Source organism: Aspergillus pseudodeflectus, assembly GCF_044049435.1.
Source record: "Aspergillus pseudodeflectus strain CBS 756.74 chromosome Unknown BJX68scaffold_40, whole genome shotgun sequence".
Taxonomy (NCBI): Eukaryota; Fungi; Ascomycota; class Eurotiomycetes; order Eurotiales; family Aspergillaceae; genus Aspergillus; species Aspergillus pseudodeflectus.
The window spans coordinates 165,733-192,106 of record NW_027263816.1 but is presented as its reverse complement, the minus strand read 5'-3'; the positions used below and the strand labels follow the sequence as shown (position 1 = coordinate 192,106).

Genomic DNA, 26,374 nt, shown 5'->3' with positions numbered 1-26,374 from the left:
CTTTTCCACAAGTTTCAACGCAAGAGCCAAAACTTGAAGAGTTAGGAGAAATAATGCGGTGCTTTATGCAACTTCATCCACGTAGCATAACAGGTGAGTGGCCCGTCCCGCTGAGCCTCAGCCCCAGTCGGGAATGATCGGCGGTTTTAGGAAATATTTTAATAATTTGCAGGCGAAAAGTCGAACCCCTCATGCGACCGTTGTAACGCCAATTGAAACCCCGCAGTGCTACTACTGATACCTCAAGTCGTCACAAAGTTTTGTTACGATTCTGGACAACAAACATGGCGTCCTCTAATATGTCGCACCGGCAAACTCATAATTTATTGCTGATTTCGAAGCTGTTGAGTCTCCGAGATACCGCGTCACCATTAACGCTATTACTGGATTCCTTGGAGCAACCCGCCACACCACTGATCAAGGAATATATCCGACGTGCTCGGGTAGGTTGCTCAAAATCTACTGAGGGGTTTTTTTTTTTTTTTTTGCTGATTTGAGATAGCTCTCGAAAGTCCACGTTACCCTCATTGCATTCGAAACCCTCAAGCCATTCGACGGCGTCGACGCCTTTATCCCCGCTCGACGAAAAAGCCCATCGGAGATACTCAAGGAAGTCGGAGCTGTTGACAATGCAGTCTCCTCAAACAGCCCTAAGCGCAGTACGCAAATTTGCCCCTCCACAGCTATGAGAATCTCGAATCCAATTAACCACTACCATCGACGCAGGGCGACTCATTCTAATCGACTCAATAAACCCACTCCTCCACTCAACACGCCTCGACCAGACGTTTCACCTTTCTGCATTCCTCAGCTCATTCATCGTACCTTCCGGCCCAGCTACCTCCAAAATCGACTCCTCTCTCGTAATCACCTTCCATCAAGATGTCCCCGGCCGCCCTGCGCAATCACCATACACACCACCACCCCTCACAATCTTAACGTACCTTGCGACAACAGTCATCAAGCTCCACTCCTTCTCACACATCCTCGCTCAAAAGGCTGCGCGAGACCGCAGTCTCGTCCCGCCCGTTTTCGGTTTGGCTGAGGAGCAGGACGGGGTCCTTCTCGGACGACTGGACAAGCCGACTGGGAAGGATTCGGCGGAGGGTGGGGTTGTTCTGGAGATGGAGTATAGACGGAAGAGTGGAAGGGGTGTGCTGGAGTGGTATCTCCTGCCCCCGGCGTCGAGGTATCCGGCTACTCAGGTTAAGGAGGTTGTGACGCTCTTGGATGATCATCCGCTTTATCGGCCGCCTGAGGAAGTTGGGGTTGCGGATGGGGAGGAGGAGCCGGAGTCTACATTTGAGCTGAGGCTTACGGAGAGGCAGCGCAGGGATCGGGAGGGGGTTGTATTGCCGTATTTCGATGCGCAGCAGGGGAGTGGACCTGGGGAGGGTGGCCGTATCTTGTATGATATGGGAGAAGAAGATGACTTTGATGAGGAAGAGGATGAGATTTGAACCACTGGCCTCACAACTATTGATTGACCTTGTATCATGGCGAGTCCAGCTCATCAGCCAACATTTGTTGGGCGTACAAATCGCAACGGTGACTCATGATGGGTGTCCTGCAGCCATCAAAGACATTACTATGCATACAGATTACGGACGGATATTATGTGACATCGCTAAGCCGGACAGGTTTAGGCGAAACGCCACCAAATAAGGAAGATGAAGATAAACCCAACGCCAGCGAATGGCCCATACTGCGAAAAAGTCAGCCTAGCCATGATCAGACTTCTTCGACAAACTCACCTGCTTCAACAGCAGCTCCCAATTAATGCGTACGGCGGCCTTCCTGTACTTCTTACTGTCTTCGCGCAGACGGCCGGACAGTTCGCCCATACGCTCCAAACTATCGCCTCGGTATAGCAGGTCTTCAATGTTTTTCGTCATCACCTTCGTTACGTCACGGAGCTCATCGTTAAGACGATCGAGGTTGGCCGACGCTCGGCTATCCTGGTATGTCTTCTTGCTGCGCTGGATGAATGTGTCGAATTCCACAAATGCATATGGTCGTAGGCTGGGGGACAGGTATTGCGACTCGGAATAGGTATTCGTGAATTCGGTTGCGATGTCTGAGAGATAGGTGAAGGCAAGTTTGCGGGGGTATGAGCGATCGCATATGCAGAGGAAGCAGACGTCATTTTGAATGAGATAGCTATTTTGATCAACTTATCAGTATTGTTCGTCGTATGACCTGTGGAGTGAAATGGGCTTACTGTAGGTTATACTGGCCTGACTCAATGCTCGCTTGCGGTGCTGAGTTGCGGTTCAAGCGGCGGAAAATCATCTTGACTTGGCCTTTGATCTCTGAGAGCTCTGTTTCGGCCTATTGCGAGATGAGTGAATCGAGCACATTAGGTCAAAGGCAGAATAGTCCCGAAAAGGCACCAGCTCACCTGTTCATCGTCTACAGACGCTGCCAGCATAAGGCCTGCCTTTCAACATTAGCTCTACGTTGCTTCACCAACACAACCATCCATTGCGTCTCACCGTCAAGCCTGGAAATCTGAGTAGACCTGACCATCCTGGCAGCCGTTTATCGCACAATATCTACCCCTTCAAAAGTTCGTTGACAAAGCAGATTTTGTCTGCACTTCTCGTGATTTCGCTGGGTTGTTGTCCTGACCTCTTCTCCAAGAGCTCCACGTCAAGCGATAACAATGGCCCGCGGACCCAAGGCGGTCTCTACTGGCAGTTCAACATGCCAGCCAGCTAGGTACGCGTTACACTATCTAGCTACATCAGTGGCTTGATTAATGTGATAGCCTATCCGGTGTAAGAACTTGCTAGACTATTACGAACTAACGAATATGTGTCAGAACTTGTCAGCCTTCTTCCGCTGAAGCAGCTGAGCCGAGTGATGCGTCAAAACGGCTCTCCACAATGGACTCGACAAAAGCCAACCCGAAGAGAAATCCTAGGAGAGCCGCGAAGGATCGATGGGAGGAAGAAAAGCTCTTGACGAGTGACAAGTCTCAGCTTATTGATTTACCTCTAGTGGTGAGCTATACAGCCCAAACGCATTGAGCCGGACTATGTGCCGATATGTCCTAGGGCAACAATGCTGATGCTCGTCATTGATTAGAAACTACTTGCTCTACCCGAAGCCTGGGAGTGTCTTGAAGAAGACGAGAAGAAACAAATCCTAGATTTACTCCCTGCCGACACACATCCCAACCCCCATCTACCACCAGACGATCCAAATGCGAAGATCCCTCCTCTTCCCGAGTCCTTCGTGCGCTACGGTGAACATTGGCGCGATGCTATCCGTCACTTCCAATTAGATCTACAGAATGGACGCTATGATCCCCAGTGGGTTCGCGAGGCTGAAGAGGCCGTGCAGCAGAGGGCTGCCGGCAAGTTTGACAAGTTCAAAGAGCAAGAATTCGAGGAGTTCTGGGGACAGAAGCAGAAGATGGATAGAACCCTAACTGCTGGACAGAGCTCGGCAGTCAAGTTGAGCACACTCATCGAGCATGGGGTTGTCCGGAAGGGCGATATCTGGAAATGGTCCCGATCGTTTTCGAGGCCAAAAACGTTGGTTGAAAAAGAGGCTAGGGTATATTCCATCATCCTGCTTGACGCAAAGCCGTACTGACATATTCTCCAGATAATTGACATTGATGGCCACTCATTAACATTTGCTATCCCTCCGGGCCAGCGTGTCTTTCTCAAAGCAGCACCGGCCCCGGATGAGACAAAAGCAGCTATAGTCGACGAGCCGGAATCGTCTCCAAAAGCGCCACCAATCTCCCCAATCATTGACTGTTTTATGGTAGAAAAGGACGAAGCTTTAGACACAAAAGACGAACCAGAGGCTCCGCCATCGAGGAAACGAAGCGCTGAACCCGAAACCGAACCTCCTGCTAAAAGACCCCGGGGGCGCCCACCCAAGCAGCCACGGGCCACCGCAAAAAGCAAAGCTAATATTACAGTTCAAACCATCAATCTCGACCCTGAAGGCGAACAAAGCCCCGCTATGCCAAACGGCGAGGATCACGATGAACCAGCTCCGGAACTCCAGAACGGTAACCAAGAGCCCGCCGATGAAGTGATGACGGATCTCAATTCTGCAGAAAATGCAAACCATGAAGAATTGCCATCACCGTCCACGATAAATGGAGAGTCTGAAGAAATAATCGTCCCCAATATAACCCTCCCGACAGGACTAACATTGAAGATGTTGGAAGTCGACGGCCGCGTCAAACCTACCAACGGCAACGCCTGGAAAGAAATTCGATGTTTTAGAGATAACCAGGACATGGGCACCCTGTGGGAGGTCAGACAGGCCTGGTACGTGAAAACACAGATAAGATAAAGATTTGCCCGAGAACAAGAGAGACCAGAAGAGCATTTTTCACTCTATCTTTCCCTCTAGTTGTTCATCAACCCGCCTACATCTTACATTTTGCATTTTTCCCCTCTTGCATAGCCTAAAGCGTCTGAGCTACTTTCCTTGGAGCGAGCGGGTGAATCATCCATCATGGCCGTTGCTGGAATTTGAACCTTGTCAAACACTACCTACTCTACATTACCCAACCTGAACGATTCGCTGTTCTGTTGTACCGTTGTGTTGCATCAAAGGCCCCATTTACAGTCGGGTATTAAGACATTATTTAGGTAGATAACCAGACAAGATATCTCAGAATGGATCATTATTAGTGCCAAAGGCCATATTCTCTTCCCTCGCAGCCCGGCTCTGCTCCGCGTCCGCGGCATAATCAACCGCAAAACTACACTGGATAAAATCCTCCAGCTCCTCACTAACAGTCTTTAGCTTCTCTTTGACACTCGCAACACCCTCTTGCCCAACAATATGCCTTGACGGCGGGTTCTCATGGCCCCCAATCGCCGTAATCGCGTAAACGGCCTCAGTAACCAGGACTTCCATGTGTGCGGAACTAAGCGGCGGATAGGTAGATATGAGATCTGGCACTGAGAAGGGGCCGTCTTCAGCGGACGTGGATGTAGATGTGGGCTGACCTGAAGTCGGATTCTGGTTTGGATTCGGATTCTCGGACCCATTTGCCCAGTTACTATTATTCTGCGTGTTTGGCAATCGGGGTACGAGGCGGTTGAGAATTCCTCGGAAGAGGGGCGCGGGGTTGATTCCTGGCGAGTAGGCTGGCACTATGGGCGGGACACTTGTGACGAGGTTGGTTAGAATGGGGATCTCGATGCTGCATTGGAAAATGGTGAGTTTTATGTTGAAGGGAGCGATTTCGTAGGCGAGGCTCTATATAAGTTTTATGTGAGTATAGGTGATAGGAAATCGCTGTCGATGTGTTGACTTACATCGCAGAACCCTTCAAGCGCCCACCCTGCAGCGCAATACATCCCGAGCCCGGGGGTGCCGATGTGAGCAGCTGTGGCTTGTTAGGACGCATTCATCAAATAAGAAGGACACTGGCATACTGATTCCAGACACGATCATGACGTGTCCCGACTTCTGTCTCCGCATATGAGGCAGCGATGCCTTTATGATATTGAGTGGACCGAAGTAATTGATTTCGAACTGGTCTCGGACAAGATTCAGTGTCTGCTGAGAAGCTGCAAGCTCTTCCACTGTACCAATGAGAGCTGGAGATTGTTGATCAACATATATTCTGTCGAACAAGGTGCAACATAGAGCTTACCTTGACTGGTACAGCAGAGCAGAATGTCCATTCTCCCGAACGTCGCAACGGCTTCCGCAACTACTGCTTGACATTCACCCACTATTCTGCAGAGTGACCGTCAGCTAAAGGCATTCCCGCGTATCACAAGCCTAGTCTCGAGTGTGCGCACCTTATATCCAACGGAACAGCCTTGAATCTATCCACCCATCCATCGTCGCGGTGACTCTCGATCTCAGCCAAAAAGGCTTCAAACATGTCCCGGCGGACCTCATCACGATCAAGAGTTGAGTATGCAAGACCGACCAAAGCACAGTCGCCATGTATGAGTATCTGTCGCGCAACCGAAATGCCAATGGGCGAATCCCCCGCGGTGATCACCCATACTCGAGGGTCCTTATGGGACGGGAATTGCGGGCGGGAGTAGTCGGGGGAGGGATTGTTCTCGGACATGAGGACAAGGGTGGCATTCAAGAGGCTAGCATATCCATTGCGCAGGAGGACACGCCCTGCGATTCGACTCCGAACAGCTGCTTTGTTGCGGACTTTCGGCAGGACGTGAAGCTGTCATTCCACAGGGGTCCCAGACTAGCCTCGCCGCGCCCAGCGGGAAAACTGCCGGGCGTCTGGACCGCCGTTTGCCGGGGCTAGTTTAGTCCAGTCAAGCCGGAAGAGCACCCCACGACTCCAACTGCTTGCGCCATTTGTCCGTGCGTGGCCTCTTCTTTTCCTCCATTTTGCTCATTCCCGCCGCGTTTCGACAATTGGGTTCATCATGCCTGAGCAGCGGCAACAGAGAGATGAGGGAGAGCAAGGCGTGCGTATACCCTTCGCTGTTGACAATGCTTACATCACTGACGTTCTACCTTGCTAGTCCCTCATGAAATCTATCATACAGGGTGCGGCCATCTTCCTCGTGTCGCAGTGGGCTATCGGCCAGTTCTTCGGAAACAAGCAGAGCGCTGGATCTGGGTCTGGCGGGAAACTGGGTGCCATTCCTGGCTTCGAAGACCGCACTCCCCGCGCTGAGATCGAAAGTTACAGCTCGATTCCGGACACGATCGCCCCCATCTGGCCGCCCAATAGCGACTTAGATATCAGCATCTACGTTTCTCCGTCAATTGTGCTGCCTTCGCTCAAGTCGCTTCCTGCCGGCTCTCTTGTTTTGGAAGAGAAGAAATTCGGTCTTGGAAATTACAGTGATGTCAGGGAGGTTGACACCACCATCCAGGTGCCCAAGGAGGTCCAGCAGAATGGAACTCTCTGGGCGCACTTCTTGGTCGGACTGAGTGGACATCAACTGGATCCTACTGCCAAGGATTACAGCACCGATAGCGCTGTTCATTTCTTCCGGCCTCTCAATCAGTATCTGCCCAAGAGGAAGACCAAGAAGCTCAAAAAACTGCTCGCCTCTGATGAAGTCGAGGAGGAAGAAGACGACGGACTTCCCGATGTCTCAGTGGCGTCCTACTACCATCCCAATTTCACTGTCTCGGTGATTCCGGACTCTGCCAATATGAAGTACCGTCAGATTCACCCTGCTATTCGACGCCACACCCAGCTCGAGGCAACTGGTGCAAGAGACGCTTCGGGCCAGAATGGCTGGTACTATCCAATTGTCTACCTGAACACTTTCTGGCAGTTGAAGACACACATGCAGGAACTGAACTCCACTGTTGAAACTCTCCCTCTACGATTTACGCTGAACAACCTTCAGAACTGGAAGTTCTCCATGATCGCCAGTATCGATGACAATGCCAAGCAGACTGCTAAACAGGCTGCTTACGGACAGTCTACCCCGGGTGGTGGCGATGGTAGCGAGTTCGAGATGATCAAGGAAGTGCTCTTGGATACCAACATCTGGTTGCTCGGAACTACTGGGGTGGTCACAATATTGCACATGATCTTCGAAACTCTGGCCTTCAAGAACGACATCGTGAGTACACATTAATTTGCCTACTAATCGTGCGCTAACCTTCGTCCCCCTCAATAGTCTCACTGGCGCAAGAAAAAGGACGTTGTTGGAACCTCGGTTCGCACTATCCTCGCCAATGTCTTCATGCAGGGTGTCATCTTCCTGTACCTGGTGGATAGCAGTGAGAACACTTCTTGGATGATTCTTGCCAGTCAAGGTTTTGGTATTGTTTTGGAAGCCTGGAAGATTACCAAAACTGTCGACGTCCGCCTGCGGCCTCCTCCAGCCAACTCGCTCCTCTCCTTCCTGCCTTATGTGATCGTATTTGAAGACAAGCACAAACTCACTGAGACTGAGAAGAAGACCCAGGAGTACGATGAGATTGCCTTCCGTTATCTCTACATCATCGCTGTGCCTCTCCTCGGCGCCTACGCCGTTTACAGCTTGATGTACAACACCCACAAATCGTGGTACTCTTATATCATTGAAACCCTTGTGGGCAGCGTGTATGCTTATGGTTTCTTGATGATGGTTCCTAGTTTGTATATCAACTACCGCTTGAAGGTTCGTACCCACCACCTACACAGCTTGACATGCGGCTAACAGGATGGTCCAGTCTGTTGCTCATATGCCTGGCAAAGCTATGACATACAAGTTCCTCAACACATTCATCGATGATCTTTTCGCGTTCACCGTCAAGATGCCCTGGCTCCACAGACTGGCAACCCTCCGTGACGATGTCATTTTCTTCATCTGGCTCTACCAGAGCTACAAGTACAAGGTTGACTATACCCGCGTTAACGAATTCGGACAGGGGGGCGACAGCGACGAGGAGGAGGAGGAGGAGGCCAAGCCTGAGGGTGAGAAGCAGGCCGAAGACAAGGTTGAGACGGCCAAGGCGACCAAGGCGTCTGGTAAACAGGCCTCGCAGTCGTCGACCCGCAAGCGCAAGTGATCTTTCCTTTGCTTCCCTCGAACTCTGGCGTAGTTCTCTCTACACCGTTAACGTTGGCGATCGTCCTCACAGTCATCTGTTGGTTTCTATATATGGCCAGATAGTCTTTGATCGGAGATTGCGTCATCCCGCACTCATTTCGTGGAGTAGAAGAGTGCAGATTTTGAACGAGAGATGAGGCGGAGGAGAATACATATATATGCTCTTGTTTGATTTCTTGAACAGATGTAGGAATAAGTAGAAGATTCAAAGGAGCCCTCGACTCATGCTCCAGTATGTACGGGACAATTATCGCTCAATTCGGTTAAGGCCGAGATCTGCCCGCAATCTCCCAAGCTTTAGAGCACCAGAACAACAACCATTAAGAATACTGCTCCATGGTTTCGGCGCTGATAACTAAACAAAAGCTTGAGTCGCATAGTAATGCGCCTGTGACTTCAACAACCGTGTTTCAACTAATTCAGCAGCATCGAACGTCGCGGTGGGTTGCGCAACTTGCGATTTGACGCGGCGCGTTTCTCGCCCGCACTTGTCCAGTCCATTATTGAGGATCCACGCCATACTTCTCCAGATCAGAATCGCGGATGCTGTAGTTCTCTTTTTACTTTCCCGATGACTCTGTGAGAATGTCTTTGGACGAGGAAATAGGTTGGTCGCTATTCCAGTCCAGCTCAAGCAGCTTCGCTAACATGTGAACAGATGAAGTGCGGCCAAGCAACCTGCTAGATGCATTAAAGCACCTTGAAGCAGGTATGACCCTACCAGCCTATTAGTTACGGATCAATAGCTAAGTGTCGACTCCAGTTGCCCTCGTGCCCGCCAGACAGCGCTATACAGACGCTGGACAGCTAGCGAAACAAATCGCCACGTTCGCGTACGAGGGCGGAGTGTCTCCCGCTGCGCTTGAGCGTCTGTTGAAGCTCCTTACGAGGAGTAATGCTTTAGATCAGGGAACTCTAACCACCCTGGTCAAGAACTTGTATCCATCTGAGAGAATCGCGTCTAAACTCGTCACGCAGGTCGTATGCTGTCTTGGCCCCACGAAGAACAAACCAAGTCCAGCGACCCAGGCGCTTTTGTTGCGATGGCTGATCCTCGTTTACGATCTTCTTGAAGATCGTTCTCACTTATCGAAGCTGTACGCAGTGCTATTCAACCATCTTGACATGCTCAGCTTGCGCAAACCGCTGTGCCACCTTCTCTCGTTTATAACGAGACGTAAGCATGTCAAGCCGTTCAGAATTCAGGCTCTGATGGAGCTTGTCGCTTCCTCTGGGGGGGATGATAGGGAGCTAATTTCCTTATTGAGAGTTTTCAAAAATTACTATCCGGATGTTATTGTGGGCGACCCTGGCAGGAAGGGCTTGTTCTTCAAGCATCCGGATCCCGAATGGGCAAGCCATGTGCGCCAGCTTCAGGAAGCGAATCTGGAGCATATCCAGGGGTCTCGGTCAACAAGTTTCCAAGTGGTGCACCGCGGGCTCGTGAAGAGGAGTAAGGTGGAAGCGATCGTTCCGGATGTGCAGACCTCGCGAGTTGCACATAACAGGACGTCATTGGAAGAGCTGCGCGGTGTTGATCATTTCATTGAGAGGCTTGAGAAGATTGAGCTGCCTAATCAGATCATCTCAACGATTGCGGATGGGCTGGCGCAGAAGTACATCTTTCTGGCCCAGCCTGAGCTTGCCAATCGGCGGCTGAATGACTGGTTGGAAGGCTTCTTGGGTGATCAGCTTGAGTATGCTCAAGACTTTGATGACGAGGGTGTTGAAACGCTGGGTTATGTATTGGCCCTTGCTGTTAGTTACGCACGATACTCAAAGGTAAGATACACGGGCAGATTCTCTCTCTAAGCGTGCTAACGCTGGCTAGACAATCCCGGACGCGTTCATCTCGTTTCTAAAGTCCTATATACCAGCCTGGAACGGCGTTGACAACCGAGACCAAATACTTGAGCTGCTTGAATACCTTCCTATCAGCAATTATGACGTTCTACGAGCCGACATCCTAGCTCCTCTTGAAGCCGCATTTCAAGAGGATACAGCATCATCCAAAGCGGCCTTGCTCAATTTCTATTCATCTCTGATCCGCCAATGGGGTGTCAAATTGAGGGCAGCACCATTCACCTCGGAAAAATCACAGCCTCTTAGCCAGCTGATATCACACGCTGAACTTTTAGCCCTGGCTATCTTGGAAAGCCCGCCAGAGCAGCCGTCAGAACAGGACACAAACTACAGATCAAGCACCTTATCCGTGATAGCTTTCCACTTCATACTAGCAGACCTATTCTCCTATGCCCATCTAAACGGCAACATCCGAATCACCGTTCCCCTCGCTCCAACAGTCTACAGCCTTGTCTTCACCTCCATGAGCTCTGTCATCTCAGACATGAACTCCATCCTCGCAAGCTACAAATCTTCCTTCGAAGCGTCCATGACCTCCGAAGCCCTCCAGGGCTCAGAATCCTCGGATATGCTCTACTCGCAATCCCTCGTCGGCCAATTCAACGGTTACATAATGGACATTTGCAACCTCGTCTGGCGAAACCGCGCACTAAACGGCGAGGATCCCAACGCGCTAGGCTGTCTCATCCCGGTGGCAACAATCACCGCTCTCATGCAGTACATCCGTGACGTGAATGAGAGAAGTCGGAAACGAAATCGCGAGGCCGCGTTCTCGTATACGATTGCGTCAGTGTTTTCGTTGAGCCACCATGCCGCGCTGAGCAATATGTCTGCGTCTTGCTTTGCGGATCTCGAAAAGGACAGCGATCTTGCTGATGACAAGCCGAGGCTGAGAAAGCCGGTCACGCAGAAGGCGTTGAGCGCCTTGGAGAAGGATGGTGGGATCCAAATGACTTGGCAGGATTATAGAGTGCGCATGTTGGACTGGATGGAAGCGGCGGGCAGTAATGGAATTGCCGGGTTGATGAGGACAACGATGAAGGCGCTGAGGAAGGAGTAAGGGAAGCGTGTCATCTGAACGTACTGGTGACACGATATGTAAGTATCAATGAGTAAGACCGAGTCTTTCAAACTTTATGGTCTTCAAGAATCTAGATGGGCTAATGCACGCTTGACGGGGGTATTATATACAGGGTATGATGTTGTACACTTGCAGAAACAATGCTTCCAGTTCTCAGAACGTCTGTGTCGTGTTCAGATATATGTCACGGACGCTAGGCTCCTCATGGAGGGCCCCCAACAGGTCCTCAATATCTTGCGTCTGGGCCTCATCTTTCAGCTCAACCAATGTATCTTCATTGGGGACCCAGATTATCTCCAGCTCCTCAATCGTCAATCCGACAGCCTTGCAAAGCGCCTCACCTACATCTTTTGTCTCAGTCGGCTCCGTGTAGACAACAACTCGCCCTTCTTCATCTGCCGTAATATCGATGGCGCCCGCTTCAATAGCTTGGTCCAAGCAGTCGTCCGCACTGACACCATCCTTCCTTTCAAAGACTACCTTTCCCTTTTTCTCAAACAGATATGCCGTCGGTGTAGCAGTACCTCCAGCATCCTTAACAATGTGGCGCACATCCTGTAAACACCGGGCCTTGCTCTCCGTCTGGCATTCAATTACCGCTGCGACAGAATGTGGGAAGATCGCTTCGATTGTAACCGATTCCAGAGCTTCACCCGTGACACTCATGCCCTGGCCTCGAGCAATGGCTGCCTCGATGAGAGTTTTGGGGATTCCGGCGCGCTTCGCGTTTGCGAGGGCGAGCGCTAGACGGGGATTGAATTTGGGATCTGGGCCCCACACTATGCGGCGTTAGGGATGATGATGACTTGTCGAAAGAATACTATATTTTGCCTACTTTGTATAGAAGAGCTGATGTCCTTGGCCATAATCTGCCGCTCTTTGCTCTTCGCCTTGTCATTCTTTGCCTTGCCGTGCTTGATCTGCGACCACCGGTTGTGTCCCGCGGACCATGACGGGCAGCTTGTGAAACTGCGACATGTCTCCCGTCCAAATTTGCTAGCATTCGCGCGCTGCTGGACTAGCCTCCTGCTCACAATCGACGCCATTGCGAATGTTGTAATCGTACGATAATTTCAGACGAGAGCTTCCTCCTGTACCAAATGCGGAGCCGGCCCGACGGTTTCTCCGCGGCCGCCCTCCCCCAGACTGACAGTGGACACGATTAAGGAGATCGCCAGCTGCCTTGTTCATAGATCTCTTGTCTTGATTCTAGCTCATTTATATTATCCAGGGCACCTCCGCATGGGTTGTATCCTCGGTGGTCAGTCGAAACCCGATGTCTTCAGCGGAAGTAGCCAGATCCTCCTCGGACAACAACAATACACCGAACAATGCGACGGCCCCTCGTGCGGAGCTTGATATCACAAAGCTGCATGCGCTGCCCTCCGAACAGCAGGACCTCTACCTCCTAACCTTCACCTCTGACCTCGTGCAGCACATCTCGGCCCTCGACAAGGCGCAGATATGCGCTCAGCAGAAATTCCTCAAGCAGGAGCTGTTCAAGGTCCTTACGCTCACATCCCCCGCTATCACGCGAGTTATCCGCAACAATCTCGGCTGGTGTTTTGGGGCTATTTTCACCAAGGGTGATCGAGGGATACTATTCGAGACGGTTACGGATTTGCTGGGGGTGTTGAATGCCGGGAAGAACGAGGCCGACCTTAGGACCAAGTTCGCTGCTGCTTATTGCTTGGGTGACGTCTTTGCTACTGCGGGGGAGAGTGTCTTTGCTCAGTCGGGAATCGTTGTCTCAAGCCTGCTGAAGCTCTTAAAGCCGTCGAGTAATCACACGGGATGTCGTGGGTCTGTCTTTTCTATTCTGCGCAAGGTAATCGGCGGTACTGGAGTCCCTGTGGATGAAGGAGCAGCGCGAGATATCTGGAAGCAGGCACGCAATGCTGCGACGAGTGACAAATCGACGTTTGTGCAGGTACACGCGTGTCGATGTCTCGAGCAATTGCTGCAGACGACTCCGTACTTCGATAACGCAAACGACTTTGAGACTCTCAAGGCAGTGGTATGGAAGGTCATCGATAGCCCGCTGGCGCCCGTCAGACATGCGATCGCTGCCTGCCTCGCGCGGGCATTGACGAAATTGCATGCGAAGGATGCTCGAGTTATGCCCGCTCCGAAGCCCAAGAAAGCGAAGAGACAGTCAAAAAAGCCAGGGCCTAGACCGGGAGAAGACGAGGATGAAGCCGAAGTCTCTGAGTCCTCGGTTCCTAAGAAATCAGAGGCCCGGTTGTACTTCCTGCTTCCTGATCTTCTCCGTCAACTCTCGTCGCAATATCTCCGAAGTACGACCTCTAACCGCGCCCGAGCGGGAATCGCCGTTTGCTATAAGCACGTCTTACGTATACTGGGGGATAAGATTGTTGAAGAGCGGTATGGACAGATTGCGAACCATCTATTGTTCGACCTCCTCAATCATCCCACGGTGACGTATAACCGGTTTCGGCTGCTCATGACGAGAAGAGTCGTTGGAAGCATCCTTGAGGAAACTGTCGGCCGCGACTCACTCCGGGAAAACAGTCAACTCACTGCAGCCAAATGGCTGATCAACGAGGTGCTAAAGGATTACCCGCAAGTCGTCCAGGAGCGCCCCGAGCCTAGCAAGTATACCCTTACTAGTGCTCTTAGTGCTCTAGCTTCGCTCATCTCGTCACTCGGGTCTGCGTTCGCTTCTCTGGCTGAAAGCTGCCGTGATGCATTGCTCCAGGTTCTCGCCCACCCCAGCTATACCGTCCAAATTCATGCCGCGCACTGTCTACGAACTTTTGTTCTTGCTTGCCCACATCAATTGCTATCATGCGTCACTATCTGTCTCAACAGTCTCAATAGAGAAGTCGCTCAGTTGTCAACTCCACGGCAATCACCGCGACGCTGTGTCGGCTACGCCAATGGAATGGCTGCAATGCTGAGTACATCTCGATTGCAACCGCTCTATGGTTCTGTGGAAATCTATTCCCGCGTCTTCACCCAAGCCACCGATCTTTTGAAAACAAGCAGCAACTCTGAGCTTCGGGCAGCCGGTACACAAATCCAAGTAGCATGGATTCTTATTGGAGGCTTGATGCCACTTGGACCTAGCTTTGTGAAAATCCACCTCTCTCAACTCATGCTTCTATGGAAGAACGCGCTACCCAAGCATCTAAGCCAAGAGAATTCGGCAAAAAAGAGCCTTTTGGAGACGAGTTTTTTAGCTCATGTCAGAGAATGTGCCCTTGGAGCCCTGCTCGCATTTATGGAGTTTAATGGTAAGATGATAACCGCGGATGGAGCGAGACGAATTGCCGCCATGCTGCAAAACACCGTTGAGTTTCTAGACGAGATCCCGCGGCAGAAGTCGGTAATGGATATATCACAGCGCCTGCACCCTTCGCTGCAGTTGCATGATATTGAGACCATGGTCCGGCGCCGTGTCCTTCAGTGCTTTGCCAAGCTTCTCTATGCGCACCCGCTCAGTCACGCAGATGTCATTTCTCAGTCTAGTCTTCTGAGTTTGGCGATTTCCTCCTTTGCCGACCCTGATGCTACGCAACCGAATCCGCTAGAGAGTTCGATTGCAGCGTCGACTGCACAGTTTGATAACCTCTGGGATTTGAGCGATAACTTCGGGTTCGGAGTTACGGGCCTGGCAAGGGATTATGTTCGCGCCACTTTCTCCGGTAAGCACGAGGGCGAAAGTGGCCCTGCCTGGTCTGCGGTTGAACCTGTGGACCGAGTCGTAGATGATGCCGTAAGTAAATCCCGGTAGCTTCGAGGAGTGGTAGTTAACAGGCACAGCTGAACTTCCCTATTTGTCAAGCCAGCGAACACGATTCCGTTCTGCTCTACTCTGCAAGACAGGGAGGACCTGTGTCCGCTGATCCACACTCTACTGGCGTTGTCAATTCCGCAATTGAATTATTCTCCGTGGCTCTTTCGCTACATGCGCCAAAGGTCCAGGAAAGCAGTGTTGAGCAGATCGCGACGTTCCTTTCTTCAACCGGTCTACAGCGCAACCCAGGACGCAAGGCAGCTATGATCGTCAATATATCTGTAGCATTACTCCACACTCTCAAGATCGCAGTGAGAGAAGGTGGCTCGTCGGCAGGGAAGCTAAGTCCCACGACGGAGAAAGTCTGTCAGGAGCTTATTCAGGTGTGTTTTGTTTCCTACTTCATAACTTGGAGCTCCCTCTAATTATGCCAGAAATTCGTCACCGATCCTGATCCGATTGTCCGGACAGTTGGCGTGGAAACACTCGGACGTCTATGTGAGACTTCCGGAAACGCTTTCACTAATGCCCAAATAAACTGGCTCGTCGATACTATTGTCGAGAACAGAGAACCAAATGCTCGTGCTGGATGTGCCGCTGCATTGGGTTGCATTCATTCCCAAATCGGCGGCATGGCAGCTGGTCTGCACCTGAAGACAATTGTCGGCGTCCTGATGTCGCTCTGCAATGACCCTCACCCTGTCGTGCATTTCTGGGCACTAGGTGGTCTAGAAAGGGTAGCGAACTCCGCAGGCTTGACTTTCTCCCCATTTGTCTCGAGTACCCTCGGTATGCTAGCTCAGCTATATAACTCAGACACCCATAACGAAGAGGCGGAAACCCTTGCGACGTCCAATATTGAGATGTCGTTCCTTACTCCTGTGGTAATTGGCCGTTGTGTTGATTCCCTGATCAATGTTCTTGGTCCAGATTTACAGGATATTGCCAAAACGCGAAATCTGATCCTCACGCTCCTCCGCCAGTTCCAGCTAGAAGAGAACCCGGCACTGATCACGGAGAGTTCAAGATGCTTAGATCACCTCTCGCTGTATGCACCGGGATACGTTGACTTCTCTGCATACGTGAAGCGCCTGCAGAGTGAGCTTTCTGCTAGCGATCCGTCGATGAGGGACGTGGCCATTCGGGGCTTGACCAATCTGATGAAGCGAGATTCGGCCGCCGTAATCCAAGCAGCCTCTCCCACCCTAGAAGAAGAGATCTGGCTCGCATTTGATGACACACCCGATAATCCTATCTTGAAGAGCATGATCCGAGATTGGCTACAACAAACAGCTCTCACCGAAACGGAGCTGTGGATCCAACGCTGCCATAGTACACTGACAAAGACCCGTCTGAAAATTGAAGAACTGCTTCCTATCTCCGCATTGAAACCTACTGCCACTGACCTGCCGGATGACGAAGTTGCCGGGTTTGCGTCGGCAATTGCAGGCGCGGGCCAGGAAGATACTTCTGGCGATGCAGTCGCTGGTCAAGAGCTATTGAAATGGCAAACTCGAAACTTTGTCATGAGTTGCCTGAGTGAATTGCTGGATCTAGTTCAGGAGGCAATTCTGCCGGACCAGACGATTTCCGCTGAGCTGGCTCTCCAGCAGAAGGTCGGGGAGGTCGTGAGGATGGCGTTTTCAGCGTCCACTGCGAATGTGGTTGAGTTGCGTGTTTGGGGTCTTAAGATTCTTGATCAAATCTTGAAGGTATTTAGCCCTTTCGTCCCGTATCTTGTATGCTGTGTTGGTACCAATCGTGATTACAGATGTTTGGCAAGACGCCGGACCCAGATTTCGCAGAAGCTTCGCTTCTTGAACAATACCAGGCTCAGATCGGTTCAGCCCTCACACCAGCCTTCGCTGCAGATTCGTCACCAGAGCTTGCATCGGAAGCAATCAACGTCTCTGCCACATTCATTGCTACAGGGATAGTAACAAATGTAGAACGGATGGGCAGGATTCTGAAACTGCTAGTGCTTGGCCTCGAGAACTTCTCGGCAAAACCTGATACCACTGAGATTGGGGATCTCAAAGGTCTCAACTCGAACGCTAAGGTTATGGTTAAGATGGCCCTCTATGCGGCTTGGGCACGGCTTCAAATCGCAAGCATCGAGCACGAATATCTCAACGAGGTTGTCCAGCCGTATTTGTTGAAGCTTACCCCGTTGTGGTTGTCTTCTCTGCAGGAATATGCTCGACTCCGGTTTGAGCCGGATATTTCGGGCAGTCTGGGAACTGGACCGGAGAGTGGTGATTTGGATGAGGTTTATGCTGCTCTTAACCGGGAGACGCTTCTCAAGGTGCGACTCGGCAATTCAGGTTGTCTGCTGTGATACTAACGTGTGTGCAGTTCTATCAAGAGACCTGGTTGAGCCTTGTGAATGCTATTGCTGGGCTTGTAGAGAAGGATATCGACTTTGTCTTTGATGCTCTTGACGGCAAGACGCAGATTGAAGAATCTGAGAAGCCAAAAGAGGAGGAGGAAGATTCTCACAACGCAGAGCCCAAATCGGAGCCTAAAGGAAAAGGAGACGATATCAACTACCGCGACGAACCAGTTGCATTCTTCTTCGTGCTGTTTGGACTGGCTTTTGAAGCTCTCGTTGATCAGTCCACCTCAGCCTCTCAGAGGTTGGAGATTTTACAAGCGCTGAAGAGAATTTTGAGGCCAATTATCTCAGGAAACGCGATTTACCAAGATGCCATCTTTTCCGAGTCAATGGACACTTTCGATCGACTGGCCTTGACCGAAGGAACCGCTATCCAAAATGTGATTGTCGAGATCGCGCGGAATCTCGCGTTGGATCATCCCTCCGCCAAAGGTGGTGAAGACCGGAGCGACCATCTGTCCGATGATATTGAGCAGCTCTTTGAGTTAACAAGGAGCATCATTCTTGTCCTCGCCGGTCTGCTGCCTAATCTTCGAGAGTCAACTACTCTCGCACGCTTCAACGTGAGTTCAGACGACGCACTAGCGCTCATTCGCCTATCTCTCTCGTCTCTTGTCAACGTCGCATCTATATTCCCATCCATCATCCGAAACGACCTCAACGCATGCATACTACACATATTTAGCACTATTCTCGCCACTGGCCTCTGCCAAGCAGAAGTTGTGCCTCAAGCCCTTCCAACATTCAAACACTTTATCCAAAGCATTAGCAACCAGCAAGACAGCCTAGAAAGCCAGAGTGTCGTGTCTCGGCAGCTCCGTGGCTGTCTCACGCGCTTCCTCACGACGCTCATGATCGCTCAGCGCCGAGAATCCGAATCATCCTTACCTTGTGCTAAAAACACTCTCCTGGCCATAACCATCCTCTTAACAACAGGCGGCCATCTTATCCCACCACACGATTATATACTTCCTCGGATTCTTAACGAATTCCTTGACTGCCTCCAAGACGTTGGTCTCGCCGGCGTCGCAGCAGGCTGCATCCGCTCAATACTCCTTTCACCGACTTCCAAGTCACCCACCGACGAGGTGATCGCCAGATACCTCACCCCGCGCCTCATCACCTTCCTCGTAGGCATCCCGTCGGAGTCTGGAGACATCCCTAATGATCCCGAGAACTCGAGAACTGTCATTGCACGCACACTCGTTTCCTGTATTACAACGGCCAATACCTTCGCCGCGGAGGAAGCGCCTACGGCTATGTCCCTTGTCATGTCCTGCCTCCTCGCTCGGGCAAAACGCGAGGGCGAGTCCGTGCACAAGGAAACGGCGGTATACTTGCTCGAGCTTGCAAAAAGCAACCAGCAAATCTTCAGGGCGTTGGTGGCATCCATGAGCGTGGAACAAAAAGGTCTCCTTGAGGGCATTCTCCGCAGTGTCAACGTGGGTGCTGGCACTGGGGTGGATCACGAGGAAAGTACGCAGGCAGTTGGACAGCAGAGTATGCCCAGTATCGCCTTGAGGTTTGATCTGTAATGGCCTCTTCGCTTTTCTTATGTTTATACCATGATTAATTCATTATATATACATTCTTTTCCACTTTGGCCCCCATTTTTAGTCACCGAGGCTTGCTCCAGCCTAGTCTCGCTTTATTTATCTAGACCGACTCTTTCCCTCAGAGCCTCATCGCGCACTTTTATTTCAACTTCAAGTCCAGAGCGTCAAACTTGCAAATGCCGAACCCTGCAGACCTTCCCCCAGAAATCTTCACTATCATACTCTCTTACGCCCTTGATGAAGATGTAAAAACCCAGAAGCTTCTCTCCCTCTCCCGCCTCAGCCGCGCCTGGTACACCTCGCTTACCCCCCGCATCTACTCCTCATGGACCTACAATGGCGCCCGCCAATCATTCCTTACACTATACAAGTTCCTCCTCACAATCCTTCGCGACCCACAGCTTGCCGCCGAAGTACAAACACTGCGAATGGGTAACTGGGGTTTCTATCCCAATGCTGCTGCGCCGGCGTCGGAGCTTCAGTTTCCGGATGATGAAATTGAGCTCGTCCGTGGAGCTGTTCGGCACGCGGGCATTGCGCATCTGGAAGAGGAGATTTTAGCTTCTCTGAAGAGAAGGGATCGCAGGCCGCTTGTCGCGCTGCTTCTGGTGTCTCTCCCGAAGTTGAGGCGTGTGTGGGCGCATGTTCCGCGGAGAGACCCCATACTAGGTGCTGTTCTGAAGAGGGTCATTAATCCTGGTCCTCCTCAACCCTCGTCAGCGCTGGCCGAGCTCAGCGAGCTATATATATGCCAGGAACCCCCCGTCCTCCCACCATGGGCTGATTCAGACTCCGAAGATGAGAACGAGGTCTCGAACTCCGGGAGCTGGGACTCTCTACAGCTCAACTACATCTGGCCCGTCTTCTACCATAAACCGCTACGCAAAATCTCGTTACTATATCTGGACACAAAGAACGCATCAGCCTGGCTGCCGGCGTCAGCAGACCGCGCCGCTAACGAACTTTCACATTTGGAGCATCTACATATTGTGGCAATTTGGAATTCCGTATGTGCGCACGACGATATCCATGCGCTGATATCTCAGCCGACAGCTCTGAAGAGTCTCACGCTATCAATAAGAGATAACCCGTACAGCCACCGACGAAACGAGATCATCTCGAATGCCGAGCTCTGGAACTGTCTTCAACAACATCAGGAGACGCTCGAGTCCCTCGACGTCTGTCGAAGCAAGGATATGCATCGTGATATTAACGGCCGCTTCGGTATGATTCGATCCTCATTTCGTAAACTCAAACACCTTGCTACCCAAATCGAGATCCTCCTCGGCGGATGCTGCGGCGAGCCCAGAGCGCCCTTTCGGTTAAAGGATACAATCCCGACCTCGATCGAGTCTCTTACCCTGTACGGCGACGAAGGCTTCACAGTCCACACAGACCTAGCAGTGCAACTAAAGGAAATCGTCACCGGATCAGTGGACGACTTTACTTTTCCACATCTAACATCCATTGCCCTCGACGACTCTGATGTTCTCTACACAAATGACGGGATTAACATCAATCCTGTCTACCTGGATCTCGCCACCGCATGCAAAACCCGAGGCGTGAAACTCCGCGTCGAGGAGACGTTTAATTCAATTGGTAGTATAAACTGCTATCATCGGCTTTGGGGTGAATTACTGTACATGCAGGAGGACGGTGAAGCACGCCACTCGGCGGCGTCAGAAACGCGAAAGAGGTTGCGAGATCCAGTTGAGCTCCTTCTAAAGGATGATGATGTTTATGCGGAAGAGATGAGACAACTTCACAGCAATAGTAATAACCGTTTCACCTCCAGTTTGCTTCCAGCAGACGACCCGGAGGTTATCCATACAATCCCTTTCAGTGATCAGAGAGGGGAAACAGCATATATGGTCTTCAAAAACGCAGCTTCAATCCCACTCCCGCCTCTCTTCTGCTTCGCAATCTACTTAGCCCATCCGTCCTCCAAAACCACACTTGAAAATGCAAGCATGCAATCCATTTACGAAGCTATCCACCCCTCGCAAAGCGATTTAGGGCATATCCGGTACGATATTTATCTTTTACCCGGTGCAACCCCCGAAGACTGCGTCGCGCATTACACCACCGAGAAGAAAGCCCGGGGAAGTTCGAAGGACCAGATTCGGGTCTTCGAGACCCTGTCACCGGAGGAAGTTCATGAATATCATCCTCCGGCACCGGCAGACCCGACACAGGCGCAGCAGAAAACCCCGGGGATGGTAAAGAAATACCCCTGCCTCGACGACGACTACCGATCCATCCTCTTCATCTCCACGAGACCAGCATCGGCATTGTCGTCATCATCTTGGAATGACGGAACGGGTATACTCTGTGTCGAGTTCGATCGGAAACAGACATCGGACAGACTCCAACTCCCACAGCCAGATGGAAGTGCCGTAGTACAGGGCCTCGAACAAGATGTTAACATCACTCGTACTGATGCTCATATGAGCGGTAATACGCTGCCGCCTATCCGTATCACTCGTTGCCCCCTGGACCAGGAAGACCCGTCGTATGACTTTACGAGACGCGAGGGCCCCCATCCAGTCAGTGATACCATCTATGATGTGGCGAATGTGGTGCGTGATACGTATGCGGGGCCGTGGAATGAGGCAGGGAAGAAGGGGTGGACTTGTTGGCGGTAAGACCAGGGGGATCAGGTAAATAGTGATGTTGGGTAGGGTTTGTGGCTGTGTTTTGGGGAGTTGGTCGGGATTTACATGAATAGATAGATAGGCAGGTAGATATAGGTCTATTTTCTTTGAACCCGGTATTTTTCTCTGTGGTCTCTGATGGTATCGTGTTCAGAAAGACAGTATGATGAAAAGTAAGCTCAATCATCGCTGATTCGAGATGTGATACAGGTGCTGAGAAGACAAATGAAATATATGCAAAGAAGGACGGTGTTTGCCACGGTACGCCCATTGGGAAAGCCAAGTCTATAAACGGGAGAAGACAATATAATACATAAGGTTAGGAGTGGATTTCGAGGAGCGAATCAGCCCAGAGATTCGCTGAGATGCGCGACAGGAAGCGACTCTTGGGGAGTAGGGGTATGTTCCGAAGACGGACGAGGCTCAGGAGCTTCCTTGGGCGGTGCCTCTTTCTTCTTCTCGGCGCCGTTCTGGGATCTCTGGGTAGACGAGTAGCGCAGGAAGAGCAGAATCATGACTGTGAATTGTTAGCAGTCTCCTACTGCGGAAGATGTTACTGGGTGAGGGGGCAAGGGTACATACAAGCACTGATGGCGATTGCCAGGGCAGCTCTTCTTGTGAGAATCCACCTTAACCCTTCAATCTCGCTCTTGCTATCACTGTTTAGGGACACGGTGATCTTGTAGTTGAGTTCCTGCACCGAGGTATCGATACTCCGCTGGAGCTCGCGAACAGTCATCTTATGGTCGTTGAACATCCCCTTGATATCATCCTTCAACCCGGAGAGTTCTTGGTTCGTTCGCTGCGAGAGAATATCCGCCTCGTGCTCTAATGACGTCCTCGAGGCACGCTGCCTTTGGATTTCCGAGTTCCTCGCTGTTTGCAGACTGGACTGGAGTTCTGAGCAAGCTGCCTTGAACAGATATGTCTCGTTCTCAACGTCAGACTTGGACGTGAGATTCTGGTTGGCGAAGTCGAGGTTATTCTGCAGAATCTTGCGAATGGCCTTCATGATCGTCTCGGACTGTTTATCTGAGAACCCGTTGTTGGCCAAGTCCCGGACGAGAGTATATGTATCAAAGTGGTGAACATAGGGCGGCGGGGCCATATGCGGGGACGGGGTTGTTGGCGTCAGGTATGACGAGGGGGAGGGCATATGGAGGACACCTTCAAGAGGATTGCCATCTAATTTAGGGGCTGTAGTTTGTTCTTCGTGAATATGTTCTTCGGAGGCGGAAGAAGCTTGTTTGGTCTGGTGGACGATTTCCTGCATAGGTTCCTCCTCGTCAGGGTCTAGTTCGTCATCTTCATTCACACCCCGGCGTTCAGTGGATTGCGCCGGCTTTTCGGTATCGGGTTGTGGTTCGGACTGAGGTGCGGAGGAATCATTCTGTTCGCGGGGTTGCGACTGCGGCTGCGGCTGAGTTTGTGAAATGGTCTGCGACTGCTCCGGTGTTGTGTCGCCCTCAACTTTTTTTTCTGATGGCGCATTCATCTGAAGTTGAGCTTGGGCCTGCCCTTGTTCCGATGCAGCCTCATCTTTTGGCCGACTTGGTGGAGGCATATTCGGATCTACGGCCGGGCCATATCGCCTCTGGATTGTCCCTTGATTGTGCCGATGGCTGGTGTGAAACCGAGCCTGAGAAGCATGACTCCGAGGCGGCGGGCGGGCATTCGGTGACGCAACCCGCATCGAGCGATACGTGGAGGGTTCGCATGATTTGACTGCGCGCATCAGATTGGGGTAGAGGAAGGGAAGCCGTGGAGACGCCATGATGAGGAATTGGCGCTGATGGTCAAGGGAGAGAAGGGAATAGGAAAGGTAAGATGTTTGTGAGGTGGAAGTGAAGCAATCGAATACGACCTTTTTTCCCGCGGCCAACTGTCGCCGACTCGCCGACTCGCCGAGAACGTGACGAGACGTGACGTAAGCGGTGAAGCTCCCCCGCGGAAATTCATTATTGTAGTCTCATCTATACAGATCATTGGGGATGTGGATATTAATGGGTTAAGGATTCTATTATGTACATAGACTATGCGGTTTAAACAGCTAATAGGCCGAATAACAGCCTCGTCCGGTGCCAGTATTCCTGCGCCCGCCGATCCATGGTCTTTGCTGAGAGCTCCGTTTCCGGGCCGAAGCTACCCTGGAGCTTCACTCCAACTTCTTGTAATGGATTCGGTTGCCCCTTTTTCGTAGAGGCGGAGCTCAGGAAGACGCTGTCAAAGTACAGTTGAGCTTTGAGGTCTTGCAAATATGTCTGGTTTGCGATTTCCTGGGATGGGTCGTCTCCGTTTTGAGGTGCTTCCTCAGTTTCTGGCGTAGCTGCATCGACGGGAACCTTTAGTTCCTCGAGGAAGGAGGAAAGGCGCTCCGACAGCTCCTTCTGAAGAGAAGCCCGAAGAACTTCCACAGTAGATGTATCCCAGAGGCCAGGGCCATGTCGGTCCATAGACTGTACTAGCCTGCGCAAATATTTGAACACGGCCGGTGAGGGCTGAATCGGAAGTTCGGGGTCACCTTCCCAGAGTGTCCTCCCAGGTATCAGCCTAGACTCGGGATTCGAGAGGGCCAGCGGCCGAGTATCTGCAATGACCTGCGTCGCAAGGATTTCTTGTAACCCAGGAATAATGTCGTTTGAAAATCCGGTTTTGCTTGGTATGCATTCGTGTGGAAGGTCCCTTCGAACCAGTCGAATACTCTTCAGCATGAACGCTGCTTTCTCCCCAAGATTTGAGCTTCCAAGGGACTTGGACGTGTCGCTCAAGGCGGCCTGCAGCCCATCAAACGATTGTATCACAGCAGCCTTGAGGGCGTCCCATAGGAGCTGTCTATCGTCTTCGTTTAGGATTGCCGCGACGTCAATGTCAATATCCTCATCTGTGGCTTCATCAATAACGTCAGGCCAGCGAACTTCTCGCAGAGCCTCAATAGCTTCCCGAAGAGTCTCAATCGATGAAAGCCAGTTTTTATAACCATCCAAGACAGCCGACACATCTTCATCACGGCCAAGCAGCCGATCTGTAATGCCCTTTTTGAAGGCGGCTGCACCGTTGGAGTAATCGAGTGAGACCAGTTCAGGATCCCAGAGTGACCGAGTACTACTGTGCACTCTCCCGTCCCAGTCGGAGACAACCGATGCAACGGCCTTCCCGAAGGCATCCAACGCCTTGGCTTTGTCGGATAGTATGTCCGTCAGGCGGCCGTTGAATATAGTCCGTATCCCTTCTAATACCTGCAATGCTGAATGGGTAGGTGTAGAGCTCCATGAGGTGAGCCAAATCTCCAAGGTTTCTTTCCGAAGTTGCAGTAACTGGGGAAAATCCGCCCATTCGGCAAGGCTGGATTGACCGCAGCGCACAAACTCGATGAAAGCGTTCGTCGACCACTTCTTGATAGTTCTCTCTGCATCCTGCTTGGATAGTTCGGTAACCTTGATCCACGGGGTGAAATTGATCACATCCGCCGCCACCCAGCGGCCTAATACATCAAGTGAGAGATCATCAATGTTGCGAACCTCAGGGTCACTGAAAAGAGGCCGAGACTTTAGCTTGTTCAACACGTCAGTGAGACGCCGAGAGAGGAGGATCTTGGAAACTTGGAGAGTCTGGACATAGAGACGCAAAGCTATCAATATATTCTCTTTCGAAGTTTTGGCAAGCTCCAGGTGACTTCCTATAACATCCAAGCGGATCTTGTGATAGTACGCGACGGCATCATCTGATGAGGAACTTGTCGCTAAGCAATATGCAGCCAGGGCTTCGATAACCTCGTCGATAGAAGACTTGGCGCTCGCAAGGCGTTTATTGATTCGGTTTCGAAGACCGCTCCGAAGGTTCGCAAGCTGATTGCGCAAAGTTTCAAGGAACGGCGGCGCGGATTTCTGTTCCGAGAGCGCTTTATGCAAAGGGCGGGAGATGACAAGTAGCTTTGCGATCAATAAGGGGGAGCCACGCTTCCGTAACATCTTGGATATCAGTACCGAGCACCGGTGAAGTAGCGCAAGCTGAGCTCCGAGGGCACGCTTAGCAGCATCTACGACTATAAGTTTATGCCCAGTATTTCGAGATAGAAACATACCCTGATCCGTGGTTTCTCCGCTTATTTGATTGAAATGCGCATACTTCTTTCCCATCAGCCGTGGGTTGCACCGTCGTCCGATATCCGATAAGGTCGTGTCCGCATCCTGGATTTCACGGTTCATAGCAACAATTGTTTCCGCGGTGCCAACGAGCTCTCGATATCGCGTACTACCGCCATTCATGTTAGTTGATGTATTAATAATTCACACTTGAGCGCAACATACCCGACAAGCGCCCGGAGCTTCTCCTTATTGCTTGCAATGTCCCGGCGGAGCTCCTGCTCCACGCGACGTACGGAGGGAATTGGGTACTGAAAAGCATCCTGCCATGACTTCAGACTCTGTGGATCTGGGCCGTCAGAGGCCATGGTTGAAGGAAGGCAGGATGCCGAGGGCAAGACCGGTAGGCCACCGAGGAATGTAATGAACAGCTATCCGGTGAGCGAGTGCCT

General features: G+C 51.5%; 11 protein-coding genes across 11 annotated transcripts; 6 read left to right on the top strand and 5 right to left on the bottom strand.

Moving 5' to 3' along the window:
- Positions 1-201: 201 nt before the first annotated feature.
- BJX68DRAFT_147502 (Elongator subunit IKI1) lies at positions 202-1,708 on the top strand. The gene is made up of 3 exons (XM_071036614.1): positions 202-443; positions 503-659; positions 727-1,708. The coding sequence occupies exons 1-3, from the start codon at positions 285-287 to the stop codon at positions 1,458-1,460; spliced, it is 1,050 nt and encodes a 349-aa protein (XP_070896260.1). The 5' UTR covers positions 202-284; the 3' UTR covers positions 1,461-1,708.
- On the bottom strand, positions 1,552-2,627 carry BJX68DRAFT_147446 (SNAP receptor SEC22). Its single transcript, XM_071036612.1, has 5 exons — positions 2,496-2,627; positions 2,402-2,436; positions 2,222-2,331; positions 1,755-2,160; positions 1,552-1,705 (listed from the first exon to the last, which is right to left on the bottom strand). Exons 1-5 carry the CDS (start codon positions 2,527-2,529, stop codon positions 1,643-1,645), a joined length of 648 nt encoding a protein of 215 aa, XP_070896259.1. The 5' UTR covers positions 2,530-2,627; the 3' UTR covers positions 1,552-1,642.
- A 45-nt stretch (positions 2,628-2,672) lies between these two features.
- BJX68DRAFT_147491 (uncharacterized protein) lies at positions 2,673-4,551 on the top strand. Its single transcript, XM_071036613.1, has 3 exons — positions 2,673-3,005; positions 3,091-3,564; positions 3,616-4,551. The coding sequence occupies exons 1-3, from the start codon at positions 2,889-2,891 to the stop codon at positions 4,321-4,323; spliced, it is 1,299 nt and encodes a 432-aa protein (XP_070896258.1). The 5' UTR covers positions 2,673-2,888; the 3' UTR covers positions 4,324-4,551.
- A 49-nt stretch (positions 4,552-4,600) lies between these two features.
- BJX68DRAFT_242810 (short chain dehydrogenase/reductase family protein) lies at positions 4,601-6,233 on the bottom strand. The gene is made up of 5 exons (XM_071041048.1): positions 5,793-6,233; positions 5,642-5,727; positions 5,421-5,585; positions 5,301-5,371; positions 4,601-5,241 (listed from the first exon to the last, which is right to left on the bottom strand). The coding sequence occupies exons 1-5, from the start codon at positions 6,071-6,073 to the stop codon at positions 4,648-4,650; spliced, it is 1,197 nt and encodes a 398-aa protein (XP_070896257.1). The 5' UTR covers positions 6,074-6,233; the 3' UTR covers positions 4,601-4,647.
- An 86-nt stretch (positions 6,234-6,319) lies between these two features.
- BJX68DRAFT_242804 (CLPTM1 family protein) lies at positions 6,320-8,703 on the top strand. Its single transcript, XM_071041047.1, has 4 exons — positions 6,320-6,437; positions 6,495-7,556; positions 7,614-8,099; positions 8,152-8,703. The coding sequence occupies exons 1-4, from the start codon at positions 6,396-6,398 to the stop codon at positions 8,488-8,490; spliced, it is 1,929 nt and encodes a 642-aa protein (XP_070896256.1). The 5' UTR covers positions 6,320-6,395; the 3' UTR covers positions 8,491-8,703.
- Positions 8,704-8,850: 147 nt separating this feature from the next.
- Positions 8,851-11,541, top strand: BJX68DRAFT_147435 (Mis6 domain protein). The gene is made up of 4 exons (XM_071036611.1): positions 8,851-9,138; positions 9,190-9,240; positions 9,295-10,313; positions 10,363-11,541. Exons 1-4 carry the CDS (start codon positions 9,117-9,119, stop codon positions 11,452-11,454), a joined length of 2,184 nt encoding a protein of 727 aa, XP_070896255.1. The 5' UTR covers positions 8,851-9,116; the 3' UTR covers positions 11,455-11,541.
- Positions 11,542-11,628: 87 nt separating this feature from the next.
- Positions 11,629-12,521, bottom strand: BJX68DRAFT_269561 (post-initiation translation factor DPC29; the record flags this gene model as incomplete). Its single annotated transcript, XM_071046382.1, has 2 exons — positions 11,629-12,254; positions 12,311-12,521. 2 exons carry the CDS (start codon positions 12,519-12,521, stop codon positions 11,629-11,631), a joined length of 837 nt encoding a protein of 278 aa, XP_070896254.1.
- A 143-nt stretch (positions 12,522-12,664) lies between these two features.
- Positions 12,665-19,192, top strand: BJX68DRAFT_147422 (AP-1 complex accessory protein LAA1). Its single transcript, XM_071036610.1, has 5 exons — positions 12,665-15,214; positions 15,262-15,618; positions 15,670-16,947; positions 17,007-17,540; positions 17,591-19,192. The coding sequence occupies exons 1-5, from the start codon at positions 12,752-12,754 to the stop codon at positions 19,163-19,165; spliced, it is 6,207 nt and encodes a 2,068-aa protein (XP_070896253.1). The 5' UTR covers positions 12,665-12,751; the 3' UTR covers positions 19,166-19,192.
- Positions 19,193-20,138: 946 nt separating this feature from the next.
- Positions 20,139-21,929, top strand: BJX68DRAFT_242799 (uncharacterized protein). The gene has a single exon (XM_071041046.1). The coding sequence runs from the start codon at positions 20,383-20,385 to the stop codon at positions 21,829-21,831; it is 1,449 nt and encodes a 482-aa protein (XP_070896252.1). The 5' UTR covers positions 20,139-20,382; the 3' UTR covers positions 21,832-21,929.
- BJX68DRAFT_242797 (CCDC90 family protein) lies at positions 21,930-23,674 on the bottom strand. Its single transcript, XM_071041045.1, has 2 exons — positions 22,423-23,674; positions 21,930-22,357 (listed from the first exon to the last, which is right to left on the bottom strand). Exons 1-2 carry the CDS (start codon positions 23,612-23,614, stop codon positions 22,185-22,187), a joined length of 1,365 nt encoding a protein of 454 aa, XP_070896251.1. The 5' UTR covers positions 23,615-23,674; the 3' UTR covers positions 21,930-22,184.
- Positions 23,675-23,835: 161 nt separating this feature from the next.
- Positions 23,836-26,330, bottom strand: BJX68DRAFT_242795 (uncharacterized protein). Its single transcript, XM_071041044.1, has 3 exons — positions 26,148-26,330; positions 25,922-26,091; positions 23,836-25,876 (listed from the first exon to the last, which is right to left on the bottom strand). The coding sequence occupies exons 1-3, from the start codon at positions 26,288-26,290 to the stop codon at positions 23,883-23,885; spliced, it is 2,307 nt and encodes a 768-aa protein (XP_070896250.1). The 5' UTR covers positions 26,291-26,330; the 3' UTR covers positions 23,836-23,882.
- Positions 26,331-26,374: the final 44 nt, after the last annotated feature.